The 22,299-nt window shown below is 37.2% G+C and overlaps 1 protein-coding gene across 4 annotated transcripts in view; it reads left to right on the top strand.

The window, feature by feature from the left end:
* LOC124160347 overlaps positions 1-16,037 on the top strand; it is a 33,319-nt gene extending 17,282 nt beyond the window's left edge. For all 4 annotated transcript variants that reach the window (XM_046536191.1, XM_046536190.1, XM_046536192.1 and 1 more), the window contains exon 4: positions 15,649-16,037. In XM_046536191.1, coding sequence (XP_046392147.1) covers positions 15,649-15,735 — 87 coding nt within the window. In that variant the 3' untranslated portion in view covers positions 15,736-16,037. The remainder of the gene's footprint in view (positions 1-15,648) is intronic.
* Positions 16,038-22,299: the final 6,262 nt, after the last annotated feature.

The raw sequence follows: 22,299 nt of genomic DNA on the forward strand, positions 1-22,299 counted from the left end.
TCCAAGGTCAGGGCACAGTTTGGCATTCTTGGCTGTCGGACGCTTTGGGCCCGATAGGGCTTTCTCACCTCACCCCACGGATGATGGCTGCGCCGTTGCCAAGTCAAAAGGGGACTTTTAGCGCACATTGGACAAAATTCTTGACAATCATCGTAGAAAGACGATCAAAAAAGGACCGTATTTCTGGTGTCATCAAGAAGACGATAAAGGCAATAAATTGTTGATAGCACGAGAGGAACTATAAAATCAAAATTGTACTACACGTGGCCCACATGGGTGGGGGCCCTCCTGGTGTTTTGGGTCCATCCATCGCGAGCTCGGACCCCGGGAAAGGGTCGGATTAGGCTCGGAGTCGAGGGTGAACCCTCATTAGGGCGACTGACCATCGGTAGTCCCCACGAGAGCGACATCAACCTAACTTTTTTATGTAATTTACGCATTCATTTTCTCATGGAAATGATAGTTGATCGTAATATGAAATAAAATAGGAAATACTTTCTCCCGTCAATGACTAGTTTAAGTCCAGCCCTATCACAGTGCAGTTTGAGCCATAGTACAGTTCCAGTCATGTTACCCAGCCCAGTCACAGTCCACTTTTAGCCACAGTACACTTCCAGTCATGTTTTCTAGCCCTGTCACAGTCCAGTTTGAGCTATAGTACAGTTCTAGTCCAGTTACCCAGCCCAGTCACAGTCCAGTTTGAGCCATAGTACAGCTCCAGTCATGTTACCCAGCCCAGTCACAGTGCAGTCTGAGCTCTAGCACAGTTCAAGCACAGTGATCCAGCACTGTTACAGTACAGTTCTTCTCAAATTCTAGCTGCCATAGTACAATCTAGTACAGAAAAGTGTACTGTGACTGTGCTAAACACAGAGTTTAGTCCAGTTACAGAGCAGATTTAGTGCAGTCACAGCACAGATTTTTTTGTATGGATACACTGAAGAGCATGAAAAGTAGCAGTGTAGCAGAACATGGGCTCAAGTAACCCGAGTTTTTAGATAATGTGTACCATTTGAACTTAACAACATACTGTACAGTCTATGACCTATTTATTACATAAAAGGCTTCGAATTGCTGTGAAAATAAACCTACATTGAAATATATGCACTTATCTCCAGTTTTAGGCTATCCCTGATGTCTGCACAGACGAAAGTTTGCAGAGTGAAATAAACAACAAACACTTATAGTTATAATTCAGCAAGTTATATATTCAGTACTGCTCTCGGTGGTGACTTCCTTAACCTCCTAGACTCCATTTATTTTCTACCTACTGCATATGCCTATAGAGCGTTCCACATTTAGTTGACAGTATGGGCTCTTATGGAGAATCGTTAAAAAAAATTTCCATAAATTTCCGTAAGAAACGTGTTTTTTTTACATTATCTTCTTCTCGCAATTTCTGCCTGACCGTTGTCTGTATTGAATTGAATCTTCTGCAAATAATTTTTCACACTATTTTCTCCTTGAAGGTCTTCACCAATTGTACCAATATTGAGTTAAAACGTTGTTATGCCGACGTAACACCCTTTAGGACAATAAAATTTTGATTTTTGCAAGGTAAAATGTAGTCGCTTACTAACTTACGTTTCTTACGTCATAGGTCCCTACATGCTGCGTGTCAAATGTGAATAAAACTAAAAGGTTATTTTTGGTGAAAAAATCATTAACTTACATCAATTCTGAAGCGAGTTACAAGGTTTTGATCTTAAGAAAAAATATTACGGTGCCGCTGGGCCGGGCTTCTTGCTTTTTCTTGCGCGAAGAGGGAAAATTCTCGGGCGGAAAAGGAGTTTTTTGTCAATGCATACTATGAAATGTATTTATCTATTCGTTTGATATCCTAAACAGAGAATACTCATACGTCGTAACTGCAGTGTTTTTATCTGAATACATTGATACACGAAAGTAAGCAAGCGGCTTGGAAATAAGACGCTTTCGCCTTGGTTGTTTAGGTCCCATCGCGGAAACCAAGAAAAGAATATATCATAATCTGTGCGAAACACTACCCCATCCAGTGCATGCTTTTTACAAAAGGGGGCTTGGGTTTTTTCTGAGTTTCTTTCATAGGGTAACATAAAACCTGCACCAAAAGCGACCCTAGCCGAAGGGGCCGTGGGAAGAATTTACGAAGGCGTTCAGTTTGTCATTGCATTTTTTTGGAGTGAACAAGTGTTGTGTGGTCTGCTGAATTTGAGAATTGTAAAGTGTGTTTTACACTTATCTTTAATGTAACACGCCCGATCAATATGTCCGATACAAAGAAGAGGAGAAAAGGTGAGAAGCTCATAAGCCGCGAAAGACAGTTGGTGCTCAAAGTCTTCTCGTACTTAAGGAAATCTCTCAGCATTAGTGAGGTCTGCCGAGAAGCTTCGAAGGCTACTGGGGGCTAGGAGTTCACTATTTACAGAGTTAGACATGAAATCTCCCGTGGTCCGTTAGTAACTCCTTCAAAAACTAAAGAAATTAGACAGCCTTACAAAAATTCGAGAGCAGTGATTTTCGACGGTTTGGTGAGATCGGGAATTAGAAGGAAGGTACATGAATCCTTCGTGAAAATATTCCTCCGACTTTAAAATCCATCTTAAACTCGGTAAATATGGATAGTATTCTTCCAGATTACAAAAGGACAACACTACTAATCTTCTTTTGGACAAAGGCTTCGTGTACGAACGCATGGGGAAAAGAATCATCATTATCTAAAGGGATGATATCATTCGTTGGTGGCACAATTAATTATTTAAGGCCGCTAAAAAATATCATCGCGGACACAGGAGTAGTGTATTCACAGGCGAAAGTTGGATTAATGTTGGACAAATAGTGAACATTAGTTTGCGAAGCAAACAATTAGAAAATCCGCGTCAAGCTTTCCTTGCTGGACTAAATAGTGGCTTGGCCCCCACTTCCCGAGGTGGACGATTTGCAATTATACACGCGGGAACGGAAAATGGGTTCATAAAAGGAGCATCGCATGTGTTTCTGTACAAAAAGAACTCAATGGATGAGCATGAAGAAGTGGGTGGCGAGTGTTACGAGAGATGGTTTGAGCACTCACTTCTTGCAAACTTACCCGAAGGATCAATTATAGTGGTAGATAATGCCTCTTATTACTCAAGGAAATTGGAATCCTTGCCTACTACAAGGTGGAGGAAAGAGAACATTAAGGAAATTAGCTTTGAAGATGTCAGCTTGAAAAGAAATCTTTAATATACAGTAAACCAAGTGTACGGAAAAATTTTGAAAAATTAAAGATTGATGATGTCTTATACAGCATCACCTTTCATGTAATATTAGCCAGAGCCAAAAAATATTGCATAATATGGAAGGAATAGAAATTTTGTCTCATTCAAGAGTGGCGATAATTTTTATTATCCTTCAATTTATTGTTATTTTTTGCATTACAGATTATTCATTATTCAGCTTGTGCATTGAATAAGTACGTACATAAAATAACAAAAGACTTTTCATTTTATATTGCAGCAAAGTTATTGTAATTTACGCTAAAAAATTCCTTAATTTACGTCGTCTTTCGTGCGATCCCTAACTCCTTTTTGAACTAAAACATTTTGGCGCTCTATTATGTGTGGTTGCATACGCTGTTAGGATGCCTGCCGGCGGAGCGGAAGCTTGGCAACACTGTTATCCATAAGGCCCGTACTGTCAACTAAATGTGGAACGCTCTATACCAGAAAAGCTCTGAATTACGTAGCTATACTGATGTTGAGAGCACGCAGAGAACCAACTTCATTTTTCAGTTTTGCGCTCAAGTAGCCCGTGTTGACGGTAACTTTTTTATTTCTCTGATGCTTTGGGGGGGATCTATTCCCTCATCCCCCCATAGTTACGCGACTGATCCGAAGCACGAGACCATGCTGATACCTAATTGCCAAAGGGAAAGTCACTTGCCAAGAAACTTACCCTCCGCTGACCCCAGCTTTCTTTAGCCACACACGCTCAGCCACTTAGATGAATTTAACCAGGCATAATGCTCAGTAGTTTTAACCGTAATAATAGTTGAATTAGGTTTGAATAACTTAAAATGACGTTCATGTTTTCAGCACAGTGAGAATTTCCATGGAGTTAAACGTATCGAGGTCCACCATGTTTCTTGTTCACCAGGGAACAATCCTCCAGCCATGAGCAATGCCTATGCGTTTGCATTTAAATTCTCTGATTTTCTCACCATCCGGAGTGTGGGAGTCCATATCTCTTTCACTTTGGTTAAGTGCAGAAAAGGTGTAAAAGAATGCCTCCTTTAATACATACCGGTTTTTTACCGGCCGTCCACAATCGGTTTATGTGCAAGGTACCTAAGGTTATGATCCCATGTTTTTGGATGAACAAGGCGTGTTCCTTGTGGAGTGTAGAGGACAACGATGATTTCAGCTCTTAAAGTTAAAATTCACGCCGATTGCGCCGAAGCATGAGGAACAAAAGAAGTGACTTCTGGATTTGTTCTTATATGTTCGCAACAACGCACATCTTCTCAGCGCTGGTGGAACACAACTGCTCCTTAAGCACTTTTAAAGGGTCGTTTGATCACCCACTCCGAGGCAACGGACGATCTCGTCGCTTTGCGATCAGCTTCGTCGATTACGTCACTGCAACGTACCCGCTACGTGCGAAGTCTCGGATAATCCATGTCACGGGAAAGTCGCATTGCGACCTCCCAAAAACATATTCCTTGCGCACAACATGGCATTGCGATAATCTAATTCAGACCTATTAAGAAGGTTCTTTACTTTCTCCAATCGCTTGCATGAGCCCCCCTCTGGGGCCTAAGTCCGTAACTTGAAATCTCCTTTCTCCAGAGAAAGTGTTTTCTACCGTAATTTTCTCTCGACTGAAGTCCGTAACTTGGCGGAGAAAACATCAGTTCCTGGCCGCTACCGGAGAAAACTCTAATTCTCGGTATCGGATAGGAAGAGCAGATAGGTATGAAAAATATTGAATCCGAAGCCGGCGATACCGTGAAGAACCAATAGAAATGCTTTGTTTCAAATAAAAAAACGAGAGGGAAATCAAACGATTCTCACTTATAATAAGGGCTACTCATTCATCATTAAAGTTAAACTTTCAAATAAAAGAAATTGATGCATCGAAATTATAATTGGTAGTGGATAAATCGATTTAAATCCATCGCAGATATATTTGTTCATTATTACACACAAAATAGTATATTCCCAGTAAACATGTAGGACTCATGCATGAGTTCATTAAGAAGTCTAACGAATTTGTACGACTCCTGCAAATGAGTCCCACATAACCTCATAATGTCGTCTCCGTGAGGTCATATGCAACCGTATAGGAAATCTGGCTGAGGCCTCCCAAGACGCTGAAAGAGCTCATACAAGCGGTCTTAAAGGACTCTTATCAGAGATCCAATATGATATAGGCGCAAATGTGGCGTCTCCACGTGTCTGATTATGGAACTACCTGGAGAACCAGAAAAATGACCCGCTTCGTAAGAATTCCGATATATGGCTTTGAAATAGCCTACAAAAACGCCAGGGCCCCTACCAGCCCATTTATCAACATTTAAAAATACTTAACGCATCCCAATTTAAGAAAACACTCTCCGGTGACATAAGTATCCGATGTATCTAATTAAAATAAAGCAAAATAATACATTATATGAGAACCATAGGTGAAAATAAGGCAGAAAAAACAAAATGGAATAGACAACTTCATGATATTTATAAATTTATTCTTCATAATATTAAGTCAATAAACAAACATCACTAGTTTTTTAATTCTTCCTCTCTGCATACTTTACACGGTCTCCGCTTGATGCAGCCACTGCCTCCCCACTCTCTCCAAGCTCTCTACTTGCTGATGTTGGGTTCTATTTCATAACGGAGGCTGAAAAAAAAGATTGAACTTAAGTTTGTTGAGAGTTGTAATTGTGATAACATCAAATAAACCAGATAATGACTATGTATCTCATTAGCAGTCCCTAAATACTCCCAGGGTCGGTTTCAACACCGAAGATTACCCTTTTAACTTGGTTAATTTTAGGAGTAACCGAATTAGTGAACTTATACTTTTGATAAACTCTTACACTTAATTACATTACTTTTGCATTAGAATGCACTAAGAAGTTAACTTAGATGCATTGTGAACGTTATTTCCATGCTTTATCGTTCCATTTGTTACATTACGAAGTGAAATCAAGCAAATTACAAATCGGTTAGCACTTTTGTTTGTTTACGTCATGATTATGAGAAGTTAATAAATTTCAATGATCCTAGGAAAAACTGTTTTATGAACCCGACATAATAATAACACTGCTTGAACACATATTAGATATAATCGAGATAGTGTATATTAGCGGAGATAATTTAAAATGCGATAACAGCAAATTTATAAGGATACGATGAATGAATGAAATGAAACATGAACAACAACAAAGGCACATTACAAAACTTGTTCCGCCTAAATATTTTACATGAATATATTTACCGATACTCAATTATAAGCATGAAACTTAACCAGCTTTGAAAATAGTATAATTAATGGATTTTCTCATTCACAAGTGGATAAAGAATCGTACACATAAAATCATTGAACCTTACCTTCCAAGTCTCCGTGCACGTAACACATCATGATGCCCAGAAGGTTCGTGCCGATCTCAGATCTGATGGAATCCTGATTCACGTTCGTAGACACGAGCGAGAACTAGGACATGGAGTACACACTATATTAATCATAAACTAGGCGTCTGAGCTCAAGGCAGTAGAATAACACGACAACACAATGGCGGACCTAGCGGAAAGTGGAAGTTTCCGATTATTTAATAGAATCGGAGGGAGAAGTTTACGAACTCATCTATTAATATAAAGAGTTAATTAAAGGAAGAAAAAATATTATACACGCAGAAATATATAATTACGATTGAAATTATAATTCATTAACATATACATGACTTGATTTTTTAGGCCTCATGTGTGTGAGATCTTGAAGACCCCATGAAGTGTGAGGTCTTCAAGACTTCATGAAGTATGCGGTCTTTAAGACATCGTTCATGTGATCTCATGAAGTGTGAGGTCTTTAAGACCCTTTTATGTCTCTTAATGTGGAATCTTAAAGGAGTCCTGCGTATGAGTTCATATAAGACCTCATTACGAATACTGTGTTGACTAGGTTAAATCATTGAAAAAGGAGAGACTAATGCGTAACACCAAAGCATTTTTATGCTTTTGGATGTAGGTAATTTTGTATACAAACGGCCGCAATGTTCATTGATGATATATATTGCATATTTTTTGCACTTCGGATGCTTACTTTCATTGGTGAATGCATGATGAGTATGGAAAAACATAACTATAGCAACGTCAGTATTACATGCATTTATACCCAGATAACACAAAACATGTAATACACCTGTAATACAGCTGTACTACATGCATTATACATGGTGTATAGCTGATGTATACATCTGTAATACAGCTGTATTACACGTGTTAAAGTAGCTCAAAAGTCCTGCCATACAGCTGTAATACACGTGTATTACAGCTGTATATGTACATATACAGCTAATATACATGTGTATTACAGCTGTATACGTACATATACACGTGTATTACAGCTGTATATGTACATATACACGTGTATTACAGCTGTACATGTACATATACTCATGTATGTAGCTGTATATCCTATGTATGGATACATCTAAATTATGTTTCTTGCTCAATAGTATTCATTAGCTGACCTCATTATCTTAAACAAGCTGATTCCTCTAATATTAGCTGCTCTGGGAATAAATAGAAGAATTTTCTCTGACTTATAAAGGCAGTCAATGGAAAAATTACTAATCTGACTAAAACTTACTTACGCTCTGTATTTCTAATTTCACTTGATCACACATCATCTTACCATAGCTACTCTAAGTAGCAGCTGTACTAGTTCAAATGCAGAGGCCCTCAATCTTCCTTGATAAAACGTGATGGCCCTCAAAACCTGAAGATGGAACATCATTGAGAATATAAAATGGACAGCCAGAAACAATAAATTTTACAGAGTAGTAAAAAAGGTGGACCATATAGGATACCAGAGAGGAATAAAATTGATTGGACAAACCCTGAGTGCATGAAGAGCAAGGTTGAAGGGAAAATGGAACAGTTCTCAATGGAAAACATTTTATGAAGTTCACGGATAAAAGAAAGAGAAGTACATAGGATGAGTTTTCAAGCAGTGAGGACTAGCACAGGGAAGAGTGGAGGTTAGGACAATGAAGAAGTCAATCCTAGCAATTCCTGACCAATGACAAAGTGAATGTCATGCTCTGAATCCTGAATTCCATGAGAAAGGAATGCATCCAATAACCATTTGTAATGCATATTACGAATATAGTGAAGACAAAAAATGCCTTCATTTAAAAATTATCATTTTATGCAAAATATGTACATCATTAAATATAACAGGAACTATACAAATTCTTTCATATAAAATTATCATTTGATATACAATTTATACATTATTAATATCACAAGAATTGTGCATATTCTGTCATTCGAAAATTTTCAATTAATTTAAAGTTCATTATACACTGAAGTAGGTACATCATAAGAGTCTTGGCTTCCGGGCATTCCTCCGCGTTGCTTTGTCCATAGGTGACGACAGTTTCTCCAGACATCCTGCTGGCAACTTCAGGTCAGAAGTAGCAATGCATAAAATTGGGAACCTGCATGAAAAGCAGCAACAACATGCAAGTGATCATGCAAATCAAATTTATTAATTTATACCAATGGTGAACATAACTAATCACTAGAATATAGGATCAATGCAAAATAAAATGGCAGAAAATCCCCCTACAAGGAAGGATAAACACCATAAATGGATTTAGGAGAACAATATCCAAGGTTTATCACAACATGTCGCTAAGAAATGTCTTAAGAAGTTTTAATTGCACAATGCACATGAAATCTCCAAAATATCATTAAAACCATAATATTTTCACACAACACCACATCAGGTCTTGAATAAGTTATATCTAACCATTAACAATAAGCTTCCACTCTTCACAATCACTATATTTACATGTCATTTATAAAAGCACACTTAAACACATAGGCTTAATAAAAGGAAATCTATAAGTAAAACAATAAGTCCTAGAAAAATGTATATGAATAATATACACTGACAATAACGTTTTGAAATTGAAATGATATACGAAGAAATAATGAAAAACTCCTAGTTTTCCAAAGCCATATTTTTTAATGACTAAATTTTTAGGCATGAATGGCACCGTCCTCTTTGATAATCACTGAAACCATTAAAAAAAAACCTAATTAATTGTAAATTTTCAAATCTTACAATTAGTTACTAAGCTCGAATACGTACCACAAGTAATTATTCGGCCAAAGATGTTAAAATTTCAAGTGCACAGGAGCAGACAGCAGCATCAGCCCTGGGCCACGACAAAATTTCGGTGTTGATTCTTTTTTCCGTTTTAACCAGCCGAAGGAATGTAATCCTATTAATACAAAACTGGAATTAAAAAATTCGGAATGAATCAAGGAAAAGATTCGTCGCAAAAGCGACTCGTCGAGATTTTAATTGCATCTTAAAATTTAGCATTCATACTACTTCGAAATATGATAGTCAATCTTCTCATGAACAACACACAAATAAAGCAATGAAAAGCGAAGTTTCATTCATTAATATGTATCGGGATATGCAGATTCTAGTCAAAAAACGTAATTGCCTTTATTTGTTGTAAATGACCGTAAGATTACTTCATACCGGCATTGACACAAACAAGTATTTTTATTGAATACAAAATTAGCATCATTAAAAAGTTATTGTTACACTTTCTGGTACTTAATAAACACTACGACGATCATCTCAGCAACCCAGACTAAATATTGTATTTTAATCACAAAATTTCACACATTCTATTGATGAATAGAAAATAAAGAAGCATTAAAACCATTAAAACACTCGTCAAGAACCTCGCCGGATTATCTGAACCGGAATACATTTTTTTTAATTAATACTTGTGCTCAGTTCAAACCAAATGATTGAAATACGTGGATCAACACTATTAAAAATTTAAGGTTATTGTATTCAAGGAACCATTATGTGTATAAAAACTTACCTCACGCAAGCGGGAAGACGTTGTCGGGTGCCACTTGTCCCTTCGGCATATTTGAAGCCATTTCGCTCTTCTCTCAGTATTTTGAGGGAAACTAAACTTTTTAAACACGTCCTTGGTGCTAATGGAGCAATTAGGAGCCGAGCTACAACATATTGTGCCGTATTTCTTCTACAATTAACGGAAAATCTTGCCGAGCAACAGCCGGCCACATTAACTTTCACAACGTAAACAGCGAGTGCGGAGAAAAAAAAGAGGACTCTGTCTAATAATATGGCGATTGAGCGCAGGAGGCCATGGCGCAGCATAGTACGTTAAGCATATTAATTAACAACAAAACATTACCATCAGCGTTCATATTTAAATATGGGTTCCAAAAAGGGTACCGGCATTATAAATACAATTATAGATCGAAAATAAATCCTATTATGAAATGATTATTACCTGAATATTTGTTCAAGAATATTAGAGGCGATGATGACTTCATACTCGTGTAATTCAGCTGTATTTGTACATATGTAAAAATACACATGTAATACAACTGTAATACAGCTGTATAAATACATATGTATAATTGGTGTATACGTACAGCTGTATTACATATGTATATTATTTCCACATGTAGAAATACACGAAAAATACATGTGTAATACAGCTGCATAGATACATATGTATAACTGGTGTATTCTTACAGCTGTATTACATGTGTATCATTTCCACATGTAAAAATACGCGAGTAATACATGTGTAATACAGCTGTATAGATACATATGTATAACTGGTGTATTCTTACAGCTGTATTACAGAAGTGTGTGTTATCTGGGTACTCGAAAAGCTGAAATACACAATGTTGGAGTGGAAAAAGAAAATTGAAAATTTTTACTATGCAGAAAAGAATCGTAAAGAAAATAACGTTACGGTTAATGTGTGAATGGTACATATTTATTACATTGCAAATACCTACGTGCGAGCAATTAGTAACATATGTTCACAAACTCCCAAAATGTTATAGTTAAGGAAACACAACAACCTACCTCGCTACATTTAAAATTTTCAAATACTGACAGCGTAGAAGAGCGAAAACATGGGGAAAATGGTTTACTAGAGGTATTCACATAGAAAACAAAGCAAAATTACCCTTACTTGTACATATTTATTACTCATCATATCACATATAGCACTACAACGCACACATTTCTATCTTTTTGATACTTATGATCATTATATTCGGAATCAACTGTTTCAATAAAAAGCTTGGCTCACAATAAATATAAAACACTATTATGTAACACTAATAAAACATGATAATCGGTTTTCCAATCACTTTGCACACACTAAAAGAATTTGCCATCCTTGAAGTTCGAAAGGATTCTTCATGTCTCACTTCGCACTCATCACTAACGACTTAGAATCACTTTACGTTATTACAAATTAATAATGCGAAAACAATTAAATGAATAGGCTGAAACAAATTGCTACACCAGTTATTGTAACATTTCTGTATACGATACTTCAGTAATTATGAACTAATTTATGGCAAAAATGAATATAAACACATCGACAGTGGTTACTAGTTAACAAGTTCATATGCACTTAACATCTTATAGCGAAAAATACCTAGAAATCGTTCTCATATGTGAGTATTAATCAAATGGAAGGCATTGGATTTCAGCTTCGTCTGCTTCCATACCTTTGTAAAATCAGTTACAGCCATAACGAAAGATTGTCAGCAGTTAAAACCTTATGTAGTGAGGAAAGGTATTTTTAAGGAAATAATTATTTATAGCTATCTTGTGGTAAACGTTGATATAAGTTGTCATAGAAGCTACGTACACACCATTGCCTCTGAGCCCATCGGCATGTTTCCACGGCCTTATAAGAATATAGATGTTATTCCTTGCTTTCAAACACTATTAACAAATATAATATCAGAAACGCAAACGCCTTCTTACCAAGGCCGAAGTGAAATACTTCTTATGAAGTGACGTATGTTAATGTTTTTAATCTCCTGAGTCTCGATCAAGTGATAATAATAATGGCAGGGCACAGCAAACCTAAAAAAAATGATTCTATCCTAGGGACGTTTTGCGGGTATAGAATAGGCATATTTAATCGTTGAACAAGGTGAATAATTTCCGGAAGTACCATTATTACCGTTAAAGGCTATTTTATAACGATGCTTGCCTACTCACCAAAGGAATAATTTGAGATTTAAGGAAGTAAAATACCATATGAAAGATAAGAACGAAAGAGATTTCCGAATAAACTTCCACGAAAACAGTGCAATGGATATAATCCGAGGGATTTGCGGATATCTGATCACCTTCAGGTGCTGGCAAATCTGAAATATTATCCCTCGCCCAAAAATAAGATGAGTAGTACGACAGAAACCACAGACTAATACTGCTAATACGCGGTAAATGTACTTTTCATGAGAGTTGCACGCACCATCGATAACAGCTGCATTAAAAGAAATCATCGAAAGAGGTATTAAGAATGAAAACGATTCACATTTTTCCAACTTATATAATGTACACACACATCAAATCTACATTTCCAGAATGATTACACAATGCTATTGAAACTGAGATTATTTATACAATCAATGCAAGGTAATGTCATGAAAAATAAATTTTAAGTACTCACAATTTAACATTTCTATTAATTCTTTCTATTACTAATTTCTATTTCTAATTACTAATCATTCTAAGAGATTCAATTTAGTAGGAGAGAATGATGAATAGTTGATGAAAGCCGTCGCAGATCTTGCATTTTCTCAGTGTTACTTCATTCCTCCACTGTGAATGACATTGACCACTGGAACAGCAGAACCTGTAATTTAAAATATGTATAAATTTTGGAGCTTTAGCACACCAAAAAAGGAATCGCACAGCTATTTCATCGCTTCTCAGGGTCCTTGGGGACTCTAAAAAGCGAAATCCCCGAAGTCTTGTGGCCATAACCAGTGGTACCACACACGTCCACGGCATTTTCCTTTTTTCAGTAAATCCGCGATATATATCCACGAAATATTAATGTAGAACAATAAGGAAATAATGCAGAAGACTAACATTCGAAAATACATCAATGAAAACTAAATCTTAATTAATTACAAAAATGACTATTTCCACTCACCTGTAGTATGCGCTCAACAATACGGAAATTAACTTACCCGCTAATTCTTGCCCTCCAGAATACGTGGCGCCGCCCCGGCAAACGTGCGGCAGGTTGAGGAAACGACTTCAATAAAAGACCATGGGTTCCCAATGGAGTGGGATAGGAAGTGTCATGGGGCTGTTTTGGTCATATTTTTGTTACGGTGAGAGTGATAGTGACATTCGAAGTTTTTTGATGTTACAATAACTGGTGTAGCAATTTGTTTCAGTCTATTCATTTAATTGTTTTCGCATTATTAATTTGTAATAACGTAAAGTGATTCTAAGTCGTTAGTGATGAGTGCGAAGTGAGACATGAAGAATCCTTTCGAACTTCAAGGAGTGCAAATTCTTTTAGTGCCAGCAGAGTGATTGTAAAGCCGATTATCATGTTTTATTAGTGTTACATAATAGTGTTTTATATTTATTGTGAGCCAAGTTTTTCGTTGAAACAGTTGATTCGGAATATACTGATTATAAGTATCAAAAATACAGCTCGTGAAATGTGTGCGTTGTAGTGCTATATGTGATATGATGAGCAATAAATATGTACAAGTAAGGGTAATTTTGCTGTTTTTTATATATAAATTCCTCTAGATATCTATTTTCCCCATGTTTTCGCTCTTCTACGCTGTCAGTATTTGATAATTTTAAATGTAGCGAGGCAGGTTGTTGTGTTTCCTTAACTACAACATTTTGGGAGTTTGCAAACATATGTTACTAATTGCTGGCACGTAGGTATTTGCAAAGTAATAAATGTGTACCATTCACACATTTACCGTAACGTTATTTTCTTTACGATTCTTTTCTGTATAGTAAAATTTTTCAATTTCCCTTTTCCACTCCAACATTATGTATTTTAGCTTTTCGAGTATAAATGCATCTAATACTGACGTTGCTAATTATGTGTTTCCATATTCATTACGCATTCACCAATGGAAGTAAGCATCCGAAGTGCAAAAAATATGCAATATATATCATCAATGAATACAGCGGCCAAGAACACCTGCATCTAAAACATACAAATACAGTAGATTCCGTTTAATGGGTCCACCGGTTACTTGGGGCAGCCGCTTAATTGGGGCATATCTTGAAGAACAGAACCTAATAGATGAATATCCCAGAGTATTCTCCGCTTAATTGGGACAGCATGCCGCTTTATTGGGCCATGAGTCGGAGACATAGACTATATGCTCGCGACGAAATTAAATGTTTTTGTTTTTAGAATACTACTTTTTGTATTTTCCTTTTTTGATTTCCTCTTATTTTCCTCAAAAAACGTTTCTATTCCTGCCCTATTTTGAAAGCTCCTGTTGTTTTACTATCCGCAAGAGGATAGAACTTTTCTTTTATAGGACCTAGTAAAAGACATTCATTCAGCGTCGCCCGAGGCTGTGAAAAATATTTTTAACTAAATGGTTATAATTCTTAAAATTGATTGTAAATTAACAAAATTCGCTGATTTATTAATCAAATTAATAGTTTAATAAACTTATGTTGCATTATAAACATTCTTTAGTCTTCTTTCTATCATTCCAACGTTTGTCTATACCCATAAACAGGATAGTTCGCCTAATTGGGGCAGCCGCTTAATTGGGGCAAAGTGCACAAGTCCCGATATGTCCCGATTAACCGGAATCTACTGTACTTTGGTATTACGCATTAGTCAATCCTTTCTCAATGGTCTTTTGTTTGTAATAGCGAACAAACATATCTGCGATGGATTAAAATAGATTTATCAATAACCAATTATAATTTCGATGCATCAATTTCTTTTATTTGCAAGTTTAACTTTAATGATGAATGAATAGTCCTTATTACAAGTGAGAATCGTTTGATTTCCCGCACGTTTTTTTGTTTGAAACAAAGCATTTTTATTGGTTCTTCACGGTATCGCCGGCTTCGGATTCAATATATTTCATAACTACCTGGTCTTCCTATCCGATACCGAGAATTAGAGTTTTCTCCGGTAGCGGCCAGGAACTGATGTTTTCTCCGCCAAGTTACAGACTTCAGTCGAGAGAAAACTAAGGTAGAAAACACTTTCTCCGGAGAAAGGAGAATTCAAGTTACAGACTTAGGCCCCTGGAAAGAGACTGTGGCTGAGGGCAACGTTTTCAATTGGACGATGCGCTCTAGAGCAAGGTCACGCAGAATGCCTCAATAGCCGAGGATGGTATGCCGTGAAGTTACCAAAAGTGAATGTGCTTTATATTTGGAAATGAATTAATTTTTTATCAATCATTTTGTTAATACATTCATAACCCATCACATGTGGGAATAACAACACTTGTTTTAACAGAATCATTAAATCATAATAGCATTCTATGAATAAAAGAGTTTAATTTTAATGATTTTTTTGCACAACTAATGAAATCTTAAAAATCTCTTTCACAGGTAGACCACCACAATGGCGTGTGCTACATTTCATTTAATGGACAAGTAATTAGTTACAAAAGTTATGAAGTTCTTTGTTATGCTTGACGAACTAATCTTCATCATTCGATTGACCAGAGTATCATCACTACATAAATTACGGATTCCTTTTTCGTACATAAGTTTCTTAATTGCTAAACTTCTAAGAAAGAGGGCATGTCTGGGTAAAATTAAAAAAGAAAAGCAAATGCTTTCTTCAATACGGCTCCTTCTCCTTCGTAATCAAATGAGGAGCTGAGTTAAGAATCATAGAAAAATTGTTAAACGAGCAATGAAAAACTAAAATACTAGATGAGTGAAGTAATACAATGTGACTCATATGTAACTCAGTGAAATTGCTTTATTAAAAATCTAAATAAAACTTTGTAAATATACTTTTATATGACCTTGTCTAAACGTCTTTAAAAGTCTTACTACTTAAACTCTGACATTAACTAATTGAATCGAGGTTATCCGCCAGTGCCTACAATTCTTTCAACACAATGCCCCGATTGACATTATACTCTCAAAGCTAAGCTAATGTAATAGTTGAACTGTTGCTGAAAAATTAGTCAAATTTGCATTCGAGCATATTTTCAGTCTGATCTCAATTTCTTCGCTCACGCATCTGGCCGTTTCGCCGGATTAATTTCATGAGTAAAGGGGCACGATTATGGAAAAATAAACAAATTTTTTAAACAATATAATAGGTGACCATACTAAACACTGACTTGTTATGAAGACTTTCCCAACATTTCCAAGTTTGGAGAGCAGAATGACATCCTTAGCTTTCTTTTCTGGTTATATTAGTCTTGTCCTTCGCCTAGGACGGCTTTCCATTTGCCCGGAGTGGTAAGATTTTACTCTCCTGTTACCCGCCTGATTATTTCTATAGTATGTTGCTAGACGCCTTACATTTCTTCTTCCTCATAATATGATACAGACATGTGTAACTGAACCAATACAGTAGCTACGGGATTGGTTTCTATATTCACAATTGTCAACCTCTCTTCAAGTGAAGGTTGCTTATCACATGATTTCCGGTGCTCTGTGTAAGCATTATTTTCTCCACAACATAGCGAATTAGCGTTCCTGTTTTTATTGATCTCTAGCTCTATTTCCAAAAGTCTCCTTCTTCGGGCAACTTTATTTCGCCACTCACTATTACTTAGTACTTAATGCCTCGTATTCCCACCCATAAGTTATTTAGTATTCCGCAGGAACGAAGCGGTGGTACCTTCCATATCCCTATTCTTAACGTTCCATCGCATTTGACCGTTGTACCGTATCGAGTAGTCCTCGCTAGGAGATTCGAATGGGAGACCAGTTTACCTACGAAATGTTTTACTCGACAGATTGCCATCATGTCTTCAAATTGCACCAATCTAAATAAATGGAGAGATAAACTTTCACAACGGTAGATTTTTCGTATTTTACATAAAAAGACGCATTATATTTATTCCAGACCTTTCAAAATGTAAAGACAGCCAAAACAAGTACTAGTAGTCAATGAAACTTCGTCAAAATAAACTCTAAGAATATAAGTACGTAATGGATAATGCCGATTTTCATCTCATCAAAATATTCAAGTTCCATCAGAAGCCACATAATCTTTATTATTTTTCATGACAATTGAAAACCGGCACGACCCTAAGGAAGTTTTGCCAAGATTTAATTCATGCCTGTATTTTAACAACAGTGAATACACGCGGCAATTGAGATCGAATTGGCATCGGCAGTTGAGATACTCATTAAATTCGTAAGCTTAACTCCTACAGATTTGAGCAGTAAAATATTTTTCGTGCATAAAAATATTTTTTGCGTCCAAAAATGAAATATAAAATGTTTATTGTAGATCATATCGAAATAATCGTCATTCACGCGGATTTGAAAAAAAAAAAACAAAAATTTGTGATATATTCCAATATACGAGTTGATTACAACTCAACTGTTCAACAAAAGCGGCGAATTTCGACGAATTGAAATGTAGATTTGGCGGTTGGAGATGGCATGGCACCCCACTGAGTTGTCATATAATTTATCTATTTATTGAAATAGGGAAGTAATCGCGGGAAATACTCGTGGCGATATTTGTAATGCTAGTTAAGGAAAATTTTACTGAAAAACTGGTCTAAAACTTAATAGGGTAGTTTCCTTCATCAAAGAAAAAGAAAGGCATTGATTGCGATTCCTTACCCACAATTAGTGTATTCATAATATACGGATTATTTTGTTTTAGAAATCCCAGTTTAGACTAATGCTAATGGTCAATTTTAACCTCATTTGAAAAAGGCCAGATTGGCGCCCATGCGATTCCACTCCACGTGACGTCACAGGGACCTAGTTTCTATACGAGTAGATAGGAATTTTACATTGTCTGAGATTACCAATGCATGCATGAGGCACAGAGCTCAGGGAAACATCTCATAATAATCACCCATTAAAATGGCCTTAGGTCGGAAAGTTTCCTTCGTTTGATAGGGTAATAAAAATCCTTATTTAAGCCTAGCGCTACTCGCTAGCAGGGTACTCTGCTACCTGCTAGCAGCCAGCGTCGTATCAGCGCTCAAAGCTTCGCCCCAAGATCACCGTACACGGCGACAGCTGGAACCAGAAATATGTCGTACGGACTTTTTCCCCTCATTCCTACTTACGCGTCGCGTTTTCGCGCGCTTGAAATTTTTCACTTTTAATTTGATCGCGAAAAATAGATATCGTCATTTAAAAATCTAAAAGCGTGAAATACGTACTCCAGGAGTAATAATCTTTCGATTTAGGCAATAAATAATATTAGGAAACCACCCTATTAAAAAGCCCCCTTTACTCGTTACTCCCTTATGTTTGTTTCGGTAGCGGATACAGAAGAAACTCAAGGGAGGGCGCAAAAGACATCTTGACTAACTTTACTTTTACCGTAATGAAAAATTATCAAGTTACATGCAAAGTTTAAGAAATTTTTATTTAAATGAATAATAACATATAAAAGGCAATGGAACCTAATGCCATGGGAGCGTACATGTAGGTATTTCTAAAACACTTACATTGTTATTAAAACATTTAATTGTGAGAGTGAAGAATTCGTTTTAAGTCCATCTAAAAATTCCCGTTCCTCGAGAATTTTCATTTCACTGATATAGTCAGAAGAATATTACTCCGTGAAAAAGCTTTTATCACGTTTTACGAAATCATTGCACATATAGTTCCGTTACAGTAAAATACATAGGTACCGCATATACCTACGTGTCAAATCAATGGCAATTATGGTGAAAAGATCATTTTTATTGCCAACCTGTATGGCCATTCGTCAGAATATAATGATGATACACCGCCTTTCATGGGGAATATCAACGCAGTCAAGCCGTATTCAAATCGTTCTTATTGAACGATTTAGATTCGGCGTATTTGAATCTCCCATCGTTCATTTTCAACGAATTGGATTCGGCGGATTTGAATTTTCCATCGTTCATTTTGAACGAATTGGATTCGGCGGATTTTAATCTTCCAGCTCAAATCGTTCAAAATGAACGATTTGTTTCGATCTGAAACGATTTTTTTATTAAACGGAATTTGATTCAAAACGAACGTTCATTTTGAACGATTTATTCATAAACGATAAAGCTCTATTTCAGATCATTGAACTTTGCGGCTGAAGGGTTTAAAAGAAACTGACATTTGTTCTATAATGGGTAATATTGATGTAAGCACTACAGTAAAAATACCATTACGTCCACGAGAGTATATACCGGATAATTACTGTCTTTAAAGATTCAAAACGATACTCTGTGAACCGTAGAGAAATTTCAAACATCTTCCACTCTTTCCATTTATGTTGCAAGAAAGGATATCTTATTGGTATTGGATTAAAGTGGAGCACTTTTTTTTACCGGTTTTTACCAGTCTTAATCGGAGCCGAGAAAGAGCTCTGATACCAGATTCATGCGACTAGCAGCGGTTCTATTTATCAGAAGATATGAAAGTCAGAAATGAAAACAAATAGGAACCGAATTAGGACCAGATGACCAGATTATGAGAAGACTTTGCGAAACAATTTGCGAAATATTTCTCTAGACTTCGCCTCGAGCCTCGTAATCCGGGGACCGTTCGATCAACCTTGTGTATACGATAATCGCTTCCACTTCTATTTATTTTCTGAATATCGTTCTCTTATCCTCTATTTATTTTTTCTGTGGTTCTTTTTAAATGACATGGTTGGTAATGAAATGATATTTCCTCGTTTGTAATCAATGTAGAAGAGTGAAATATAAATTGAATACTAAACATCGAGAACTCATCTATTGGTACTCGTATAAAATCATTTTATTCCTTCCAATGCATCGTATATAATGAAATGTGACTTCTATATGTACCAAAATTTCATTTCAAAATGTTTATATTTCTCCCTTGAATAGTGCAAAAACAATGAAAATCTGATGTCGAGCAAAGACTCGTCATTTCAGGGCAAGGGGTTAGGGTACGGCGTTTAGGGTGGAAGGGGCTCAAGCCGAATAGAAGCTAGGTGGGTTCTGGCAAGTATCACGTAAGTATTTTTCCGCAAGAAACTGTAAAATGTGATTCTAGACTACGATTTTAGTAATTTTAAATACTATTCTTAAACAATCTTAAATAAAAAAATTATCTCGAAAATTCTTTTTTTAATGAATCAAATGCAGTGAAGTGTATATATTTACACTGAAAATACGCATTTTGAACCATCTCACGGGAGATTGGAGGGAGGAGGGGGGGGCCTCGAAATCTCACGATATCTCTCTAAGGAGAGGAGGAAGGGTCCGAAAATCGCAAAAACACCTCACATAATTAATGGACACCCCCTAAATACCATCCTAGGTGCTGGGGATTTTATTTTGTTCTCGAATTAGCGTTTATATCAAACTTTTCTCTGTTGACTCACGTTTTTCTTCCCCAATCGCATAGTTTTGGAAAGAAAAACGTAATTCAAATTCGCTATCTATCCTAAGCCACCATTAGTGACACATTGATTAAAGTTGATCCCTTCGTATGTTTTAGTTGAGCCAGGGGTGCAGCTAAGAATTACTGCTAGAGGGGGTTTTAGGCGCAACTAATACTTTGGGGTGTGGGGGTATTGCATACCCACAGGGTAATTGGGAGTTGCGGGGGCCCTCCTCCAGAAAATTTCAAGATTAACGGTTCAAAATGGCTAGTTTTACCGCTTTATGAGAGATGTTTGATTAATCCTAGCACTTCTCTATAAGTAACACTAATCCATTAAGTAAAATGGATTAAACTTAAAAATTTCTCTGAGCTCTGGGGGGGGGGTTTGTCCCCCAAAACCTCCCCTTGTTGCGCCACTGAGTTGAGCTACATGTACAAGGAGAGAAATATAGCCGGGCGTTTGCAGTTGGAGGAAGAATGTTGGATCAAGATTAGACAACGCGGAAGATAGATAACAGGAAAATTTGGAAAACGCTCAGAAAAACGGAAGAAAAAAGCCCGACAAAGGAGGATTAGGTTGAACTCTATCGTGGCTCTAAGAGCATTAAAAGCCGCTGTAGTGACCACGTTTACTGAGCTACGTGCTATTTAATATAAGTTTTTCAGTTATTTTCGCATGCTCACTCCCAAAACAGAAGACCATTGCAGACAAACTAATTCACTATACATGGCAAAAAGACTCACTCACGCCGTTATCTCCAAGCTCGCTCTATTTCCAATTATAAATCTGCTTCGTCCGCATCAGCCATCCGCGTTCATGTATAAGCACAGACCTTTCCCTGTGGCCCGTATAAGCGCGGATGATCTGCGGGGCGGAGAGGCCACGCGGGTGGATCCTCCGCGTGCGGACGGTCCGCACTCATGTGTAAGCTTCCATTAACGTCAATGGAACCTTGTCCGCGCGCGTAGCATGGACCGTCCGCGTCCATGTGAAACGGGCCTAAGTTTAGCCATTATTGCTCCCCGCCGTAACGCTATTCTAAGCTCACAAGACAGCAAGCTCCTCCTTGTCAAAATGCCAACAACGCAAGTTGAGTGGTGGAAGAACAGGGTGATGCGCTCTCCGATCGACGAGTTTGAGACAGACGTGGGTGCCGATGACATTTTTGTTCGTGGCGGCTACTGACACTCTTCCGACCAGGTGGCGGTGGCACATGCTGCGGGGATCGGGTGAAATATATCAACGTACATACCAGGAGCGGATTTTTTATGTCGATGCAAACTCTGCGTGATGATGCTATAAAGGAACTTTTCCATTGACTGGTAGTGATGAGGACTGGAACGTCTCAGTCAGGGAAGGGAGGGATGGACACGAAGTAGGAGAATTTGGACGAGGAATGTGGAACGACAGGGGAGAAAAAGCAGCAGAATTTTGCAGGAGAAACAAATTATTCATCACAAACACGCGGTTTAATCATCATAAAGGGCGAAGGTACACATGGAAACCTCCAGGGGATGTGGGGAGATATCAAATAGACTACATTATGGTAAGACAGGTTTACGAATAATGTGAAAAACTCGAACAGCTTCCCTGCAGCGAATGCGGATTCAGACCACAACCTAGTGCTCATGAAATCCAACGTAAGTTTCAAAAGACTTATGAAAGTTAGGAAGGTGAGGAAATGGAATGTAGAGGCGCTGAAGGGGACTACGAGGAGAGAA

Source organism: Ischnura elegans, chromosome 6, assembly GCF_921293095.1.
Source record: "Ischnura elegans chromosome 6, ioIscEleg1.1, whole genome shotgun sequence".
Classification (NCBI taxonomy): Eukaryota; Metazoa; Arthropoda; class Insecta; order Odonata; family Coenagrionidae; genus Ischnura; species Ischnura elegans.